At 70.9% G+C, this 8,072-nt stretch overlaps 3 protein-coding genes across 3 annotated transcripts; 2 read left to right on the top strand and 1 right to left on the bottom strand.

The window, feature by feature from the left end:
* Positions 1-97: 97 nt before the first annotated feature.
* On the bottom strand, positions 98-3,999 carry CHLNCDRAFT_51470 (hypothetical protein; the record flags this gene model as incomplete). Its single annotated transcript, XM_005848748.1, has 11 exons — positions 98-203; positions 375-462; positions 714-805; positions 967-1,059; positions 1,374-1,486; positions 1,690-1,770; positions 1,918-2,463; positions 2,680-3,020; positions 3,170-3,288; positions 3,550-3,635; positions 3,832-3,999. 11 exons carry the CDS (start codon positions 3,997-3,999, stop codon positions 98-100), a joined length of 1,833 nt encoding a protein of 610 aa, XP_005848810.1.
* A 992-nt stretch (positions 4,000-4,991) lies between these two features.
* Positions 4,992-6,409, top strand: CHLNCDRAFT_144088 (hypothetical protein; the record flags this gene model as incomplete). Its single annotated transcript, XM_005848534.1, has 4 exons — positions 4,992-5,249; positions 5,487-5,796; positions 5,977-6,065; positions 6,296-6,409. The coding sequence occupies 4 exons, from the start codon at positions 4,992-4,994 to the stop codon at positions 6,407-6,409; spliced, it is 771 nt and encodes a 256-aa protein (XP_005848596.1).
* Positions 6,410-6,951: 542 nt separating this feature from the next.
* On the top strand, positions 6,952-7,870 carry CHLNCDRAFT_144089 (hypothetical protein; the record flags this gene model as incomplete). The annotated part of the gene is made up of 3 exons (XM_005848535.1): positions 6,952-7,139; positions 7,271-7,467; positions 7,746-7,870. 3 exons carry the CDS (start codon positions 6,952-6,954, stop codon positions 7,868-7,870), a joined length of 510 nt encoding a protein of 169 aa, XP_005848597.1.
* Positions 7,871-8,072: the final 202 nt, after the last annotated feature.

Consider the following 8,072-nt stretch of genomic DNA (forward strand, 5'->3'; position numbering starts at 1 on the left):
ACGGGGCGCTCAAACTCAGAGCATCGCCTCCTCTCCTTCTCTCCTCCCCCTTCCCCACATCTAAAGGGCATTTCCGGGGTAGGAGCTGCCTGCCCCCCTACAGGTCTCCGTAGTCCAGCACAGCCCGGTTGTTCTGAGGGGCGTCCAGGTCAAAGTATCCCGCCTTGGGCCCGCGCCCCGCCATGCCGCCGCGCCCGCCGCGGCTGCAGCAGGCAGGGCCCACCGGGCAAGCAGGCGATCAGCATAAGCAGGCAGGCGCATGGGCCGGAGACGTGCTCGGCAGATGCGTGCGCACACAAGCGTTACACACACGCGGCGCGGCAGGCAGCAGCAGCGGAGGAAAGGAGCCGGCGGTGGCGGCGGCGGCGGCTCACCCGCGGCCGCCGCGGGCGCCGCCCACGCCGCCGCCCATGCCCATGCCCATCACCACATCCATCGGCAGAATCATGGGGGCCATGCCGCCTGCGGTACAGGACGGCACAGTACAGGCAGTACAGCGGGCGTGAGGCCGCAATCCACCTGCTCTTTTTCAAGCCAGGCGCGGCGCCTGGCAGACGGGACGTGCCCGCGGCTGGCTGGCAGCCACGTGAGCCGACATGTCGGTCTGTTGCGGGGGCAGGCCAGCCCGCCCGCCAGCCCCGGCGTCCAGGCGAGCGGGGCAGCGCAGTGGCTGCAGAGCAGCTTCTGGGGCGGATTAGAAGCGGGGGCCCCACCTGCTGCGGGCATAATGATGGGAGCCATCATCATCCCTGGGTTGAGGGGCAGCGCCGCAGGTTCCAGCGGCCCAATGCCGCGCCCGCGGCCCCTGCGCGTGCGGGGTGCAGGCGGGGTGGTTATGAGCACGCGCGGGGGCAGCAGGCGGGGCAGGAGACGGCAGGCGCGACTCGCGAGGCAGGGGCAGGCAGACGCGGCAGGCAACCATGGCACGCGGCGAGCGGCAGGGGCACGGCCGGCGGAGGCGCGCACCTGCCGCGCCCGCCGCCGCCGCCGCCGCCCATGCTTGCCATCACCCGCTCCTGCTCCTCCTCCTGCCGCCGCTGCTCCTCCTGCTTGTAGGCCCTGCGAATCGCAGGCAGCAGCAGCGGTGGGCGCGGGTGCGGCAAAAGTTCCAGCCGAAGGCCAGCGCCGCTGCCAGCCGCCAGCAGGGGGCAGCGCCGGGCACCCCGCCCTGTCCCTCCCTCCCTCCCCGCTACCTTTGCTCTTCACCCACTACAGCCTGAACTGCATCCCACTCCCTCCGCAGCACAGCACACTCCTGCCACCCACTCCCAGCCGCCCCCCACCCCTGCCTCCCCGCCTGCTGCGACTGCTCTGCGGGAGGCTTGCGGGATGGCTGCGGCTCCCCACCCCCACCCGCCAACCCCCACCCCCACCTGAAATTCTCCCAGTACACCTCCTCCTGTATGCGCTCCCGCTCCGCCTCCACCACGTGCCCGTGCTTGTTGCGGATGTGCTTGACCACAAACTCACGACCCATGAACAGCTTCTGCAGGAGGGAAGAGGAGGAGGGAGGGGGCGCGGGGTGGGGGTTGAAGGGATGCGCGCGGCGCAGGGCGGGGCGGCCGGGGCCCTTGAGAAGAGTGGCCGGCGATAGGCGCCGTGGGCACACACACCAAGACAAGCACAGACACGACCACAATACACACACAACACACACACACACACACACAGACGAAGCAAGCGCCGCACCTGGCTCAGCTTGTTGCCCCACTTCTGGTCGTCAATCTTGATGATCTGCGCCTGCACAAACCTCTCAACCTCCTCCTCCACCTGCGCGCGGGAACGGCAGCGGCGGGTCGGAAGTCAGGAGCGGCAGTACACAGCAGCTCAGCCCAAGGAAGGTGCCGCGCTGGGCGCCCCGCCACACACGCACAAGCAGCAGGCAGGCGCGCCCCTCCCTCCCCACGCGTTGCTCACCCGCTGGCGCTGCAGCGGCAGCAGCAGCGGGTCGCCTTTGTCCAGGCGGAAGCGCCAGAAGCCGGTGACGCGGCGCTCATACTCCCGACCCTCCTCGCTGCTGCCGCCGCCGCCGCCCTGCTGCTGCTGCTGCGCCGCCGCCACCTGCTTGCCGGCCGCCGCCGCGGCGGTCGGCGACGCGGCGGCAGCCGGCGCTGCGGCGGCCGGGGACGCGGCGCCGGCCTCGGCCTCGGCGGCGCCGCCGGCGGCCTCGGCAGGAGCCGAGGCTTCCCCCGCCGCGGCGTTGCCGCCCGCCGCGGCGCCTGCCGCCGCGCCCGCCTCGCCGTCGCCCGCCGCCGCCTCGCCAGCTTGCGCCGCCTTCTCCGCCGCCGCCTTCTCTGCCTCCGCCTCTGCCTCTGCCTCTGCGGCGGCCGCCAGGTCGGCATCCGAGGGCTTGGGGCCGCGCAGCGTGCGCCGCGCCGCCGCCCGGCCAGGCTCTGCGGGATTAGAGTACTCCCTGCCGCCATAAAAGTCGATGCCGTGGACGCGCCACAGGTAGCGCAGCAGCTGCAGGGGCAGGGGCAGCACGCGTGGTGGCACAGGTCAAGGGGAGGAGAGGGCGGGGGTCCGACGCGGCGGCAGGGCGGGGTGGCGCCGCCGCCCGGCGCCGCCGGGCGCCGCTGTTGACTGTCGTCGCAACCAGAAGCCAAGGGCGGGCCACAGGCGGGCCCAGCTGGCAGCCTGCCAAGCGGCAGCCCAGCAACCAATTAGGCCTGTGCTGACCTGGTCCAGCTTGGCGGCGGTCTCCTCTGGCGACAGCTCAGCGTCCATGTCAGCGCCGCCCTCTGCCGCCGCCGCCGCCTCCCCCTCCTGCGCCTCGCCGCCGCCGCCGCCCGCGGCCGCCGGCAGCAGCGGGTTGCCGGCCACGCCCTTCTCCTTGTCCGCCGCACGCGCCAGCTGCTTCGCCAGCGCCAGGTCAGCCGCCAGCTGGGCGGGCTGCCAGCACAGCGCGGGCGCCAGCGCCGGCGGCGGCGCCTCCTCGCCGCCGCGCGCGCCGCCGCTGTCTGCCGCCGCCGCATCAGAGAAGCCCTCGGGCCCGGGCCCGCCCTCCTCCTCCACACTCGCTGCAAGCAAGCCAGGCCCAGGTGCGGGCGCAAAAGTCAGACAGCCACCAAGCCAGCGGCGGCCCAGGTCCCAAGCACGCAGGCCAAACAGAGTCCCGACGCTGTGGACGTCAGCAGGCAGGCAGGCAGCGGCGGCTCGGGGCGCTCACCGCCACCGCCCCCCCCAGCTTCCAGCTCCTCGGCGAAGCCGGAAGCCGCCGCCGCCGCCAGCTGGTCCCGCCGCTCCACCACGCGCCGGATCTCCCGAGGGTCAAACTGCCGCCGCAGGCTGCGGGCGGGCGGGCGGCAGAGGGTTGGTGGGCAGCGCGGCGGTGGGTGCACCACGTCGGCACAGCGAGGCCCCCAGATTGTCGGCCAGGGCTGTGGGATGGGCCCAAGGGCAGGCCCCAGTCCGCCACCTCCACTCCGGACCGACGGCGCCGCCGCCACGACTGGTACCGCTGGTACCGCCACCCCCACCACGGTTCTTCACCAACCCTGTTCGCCAACCCTAAACACGCCAGCCCCACCACCCGCCGCCGCCACTCACATCGGGTCGCCCTTTCGCTGCTCAAACTCCGCCTTGATGGCATCCCCCCACCAGTCAGCCATGTACCGCCGGTACTCGTCGTTGGCCTGCGGTACAGAATGCGGTGCGGGGAGGAAAGAAAGCGAGTGTTGCTGCTGGGCAGCGACGCGGCCGTGTGATCAATACCTTGAACGGGAGCGACGGAGAACGGCCACGGCCACGGCCACGGCAGCAACAGATGGCAGAGGGCATGCCAGCGTGCGGCGGCGGCAGCGGCAGCGGCAGCGGGAGGGCAGCGGGCACCTGGTCGGGGCCCACATGGGGCGGCAGGTCCCGCACAAACTCCACAAAGGTCAGCGGGCCCCTGCAGCCCAAGCAGGCAGCAGGCAGGTGGCATAAGCGTCGTGCTGGCAGAGACAGGCTGCCTGCTCTTGGGGAGCTAAGGGCCGCGGCGGCAGCAGCCAGGCACATGAGAGGCGGCTGCCGGGCCAAGGGCGCGACAGCATGCGCTGCGCAGGCACTTCGCAATGGTGCAATGGTGCAGGCGGGCAAGGAGCGCGTGCCTGGGCCCGCGCGGCCCCCGATCGTCAAAGCGGTCGTCAAACGGAGGGCCGCTGCCGCCGCCACGTGGGGGCCCGCCGCGCCAGCCGCCGCCGCCATACCCGTCGCCGCGGTCAAAGCGGCCACCGCCACCGCCAGGGCTGCAGCAGGCGCGGGGAGGGAGGGAACACACAGCAGGTTGGAATGCAATGATTGGGGCCGCCGGGAGCTGAGCGGCAGAGTGTCACTGGAGCGGCGCCAGTGCCTGAACCCCTGCGCCCCCCAAGCCATTTCTCACGGTCGGTCGTAGTCATCATAGTCATCCCTGCGGAAGCGCTTGCCCGGGGGCGACCTCCTGAAGCGGTCTGGCGGTGACATGCTGCGCGGGCGGCGGCGGTCCCAGCCGCCCGGCCCGCCCGGCGGCGGCGGCCCGCTGAACCGCCTGTCGTCGCGCCGGGGCGGGCTGCGCCGCCTGTCGTTGCCTCGCATGATCTGTCAGCATACAGAGGAGGGCAGGAGGCGTGAGAGACCGCGGCACAGCGCTGCAATCACGATGGCGGGGCTGGGGGGAGAAGGGGGCGGGGAACGGGAGGGACCCATTGCGCGGCAAAGATGGTGCAAATGGGAGGAAGGAGAGAGGAGGAGCGGGCCTAGGGAGGTTGTAGGGCTGCGTGGGGTGCCATCACTGCACCGGGGCGTGCCATGCGGTGCCAACACGCACCTGGAGCCAACGTAGACTGCCCTGGGAAGCAGTGGACGCTGTTTTGCAACGGCATTTCGGCAGGAAAGTTCTGCGCGCTACGTTTCCCACAAGGCCCCTCTGCCGCGCCTGGCCCTGCATTCAGCCGCGGCCTGCACCCTGCCAAACCATCTGCAGCCGCCTCAGACCTGCACAGCCGGCCGCCCGCGATCACCTTCGCGCCATGACGACGCTCGTCCTCACGGCCACCCCGGTGGCCACCCTGCAGCAGCTGACCTCGCTTCTGGAGGCCCACGGGGTCAGCTCGCTGGGCCCCGTGGCCCTGGCCACCAGCAGCGGCACGCTCGGGGCGGGGGCGCTCAGCGCCGGCGCCTATGACGCCGTGCTCTCCGTGGCCGGCCAGCCCGGGCATCACACCGTGCAGCTGCTGGGCCTTCTGGCGGCGGCCATGAAGCCCGGCGGCAAGCTCGTCATCCAAGAGGTGGGCTGTGGGGCCAGCCGCCCGGGTGGCAGAGGCGGCGAGCCGTGGGCCGTGGGCGAGTAGGGAGCTGAGCAAGCGAATCTGTGCTGCTAAGGCAGGCGCAGGCCAGCTCTGCTGGCTCTTGTGAGCCTGGGCTGGGAGCAGTCAGGGCCTGGCCTCGCTTGTGCTCCCCTCGCCTCCTGTCACCGTCGACCCATCCACCACGCCATCTCCTGCGGCCCCGTTGCCTGCTCGCAGCCTGGCGCCAGCGAGGAGGCCCTGAGCAAGACGCTGCTGCTGAGCGGGCTGACCTGCGGCGGCGCCGCGCCGGGCGGCGGCGTGGCAGCGCACAAGCCCGCGTGGGCGACGGGCGCCAAGGCATCCATCGCCCTGAGGCCGCGCCAGCCCACCGCGGCGCCGGCGGCAGCCGCAGCGGTCGCCGCCAAGCCCGCGCCGGCCGCCAAGACCTGGACGCTGGCTGTGGATGATGATGATGGGGATGAGGAGCTGGTTGACGACGAGGAGCTGCTGACCGAGGAGGACAAGCAGCGCCCCGCGCCGCCGCCAGGTGCGCGTGGCCCCGCCGGGCCGGCTGGCAGCGGCCCTGGAGGGTCCCTTCCCCCCAGCCGTGCGGTCTCTTAGACTGGGGGGCCTGCAGCCAGCATCGTTTCGGTGCAGGCGCGGCCAGGTGCTGCTGGCTGCACCGGGGGCAAGCCCGAGCGCCGCCGCCCGCTGCCTGCGCCTGCAGCCTCCGCCGACGACTGCGAGGTGGGTGCGGCGGGGCGCAAGGCCTGCAAGGACTGCACCTGTGGCCGCGCAGACGGCACGGCGGAGCAGGTGGCGCTCACAAGGAAATGCTTGAGAACCCCACCAGCGGCTGCGGCAGCGTGAGTCCCGCGGCTGCGGCAGCACGCCTTGCTCATGGCCGCGCCCCAACCTTGCGTGCCTGGCGTGGCTGCCTGCCGGGCAGGCGCGGTGTGGCCCTGCTCCGCTGGCAGCAGCAGCTGCTCGCCGGGCATGCTCGGCGGGCCGCGTGACGCTGGCCCTGCCCCCGTCTCCTGCTGCAGTGCGGCCTGGGCGACGCCTTCCGCTGCGGGGGCTGCCCCTACCGCGGCCTGCCGGCCTTTGAGATGGGCAAGAAAATTGAGCTGCCTCCCGACTTTCTGGCGGTGGACCTGTAGGCAGTCGGCAGACGCTGGTGTGGGTACTTGAACATGCGCTTCTGTGAATTTCCTGGCAGAGAGGCTGCATTTCGGCTGGTTTGCCGGCTGTTTGGTTTGTGGATGATGCAAATTGGTGGTACATTGCTGGGTAATGCAAAGCCAACTCAGTGGGGGTGTGCAGTGCGACGTCCGTGGTGTGGAGGGATGGTGTGGGGGGTGGGCGGCACCGACCGGGACCCCTGTGTCATTCATTGCCTGGTTCTTGTTCCAGGACCACAGTGCTCGTAAACGTGGCTTAAAGGTGTCCTGTAGGGTGTAGACACCTTGCTTGCTCTGGTACTGCGTCAAGGCTGTACCCGCCATGTCAGCCCACATTTGACAGGCCGGCCTAGGCCACGCGCTTCGATGCCTCATTTGCTGGCCCACAAGCTGCTGGGGAACCGCAGCCCCTGTGGGTTTGCGATATTTCTGCGCTCACCGAACTGCCAACTGAATAGCTGCGCAGGGCGCCTTTTCCGCCTTCCTGGTTTGTCCAGCTTGCTGCGACATACGAGGTGGCGATGGCGCAGCAGCGGGGAGTGAGGACGGGGGCGGAAGTCCCTGCCGAGACGCTGCCCACCGTGCCCTCCCGCACCTGGCCCTGCAACTTTCGTGACTTCATGCGGCTGAGGGCGGCAGCCCAGAGCCCGCACCGCTCGGCTTGCTGCCTGCCAATGCTGAGCCCCGTGAGCCTGCCAGCCAGCATCTGGTGCGCTGCCGCCGGCGGCCCACCCGCCCGCGCCGACTCTTGGCTCATGCTGCATGCTGCCCCTGCAAGGCATTGCCCTCTAGAAATGCCGACATCATCGATTGTGCTTGGCGCGGACCCCTGCCATGCAGGTATGGCATCACCAACTTCCTCGACCTGACATACACCGCGTTTGTGGTGGCCTTGTCCCTGGCATTCAACAACAACCAAGGCTTCGACACATCATGGCTAGGCATCATGGACATCATTGGCAGCATCATCTACGTGGCTGATCTCATCATGGGCTTCCACATTGGGGTGGTCGCCAAATGGGAGGGCCGCGCAGTCAGTGCGATGATGATTCATTCATTAATTCATTCATTCAGCACACAGACCGGCCGCCTCTTGCTCGAGGGCGGCCCACTTTGGCCTGGGCAGCCCGGGCCGCCCTCCCCCCCGGGCGCATGTTCGGTGTTGGAGGGGTGTGCCCAGCGATAGGGGGCCCCTGAAGGCATGCGCCGAGGCCGGGAAGCGTGGTTCGGCGCTGCTGCACGCTTGGCGATTTGAACAGAACCACGTGCCGCCGAGCTGCGGCCGCAGTTTCCGGCCCACGGTCTACGGTCGCAGCCACGGGACTCGGCGGCACGGCGTTTGGGCCCAAGCTTGCTGCCGCCGCCGCCGCGCTGCCCCCCGGGCACGGCGGCGGCGGCGGCACGCTGCGACGCCCCCGTGCTGCCGAGCTGCGGCCGTAGTTTCCTGCCAGAAGGCCACAGCCACGGGACTCGGCGGCACGGCGTTTCGGTCCACGGCTTGCTGCCGCCGCCGTCGCAGGGGTGCTGCCTGCGGCGGCGGCGGCACGGCGTTTGGGTCCACGGCTTGCTGCCGCTGCCGCCGCCGCAGGGGTGCTGCCTGCGGCGGCGGCGGTAGCGCACGTGGCAACCCCCCGCGTTTCCT

This window comes from Chlorella variabilis (genome assembly GCF_000147415.1).
Source record: "Chlorella variabilis unplaced genomic scaffold CHLNCscaffold_7, whole genome shotgun sequence".
NCBI classification, from domain to species: domain Eukaryota; kingdom Viridiplantae; phylum Chlorophyta; class Trebouxiophyceae; order Chlorellales; family Chlorellaceae; genus Chlorella; species Chlorella variabilis.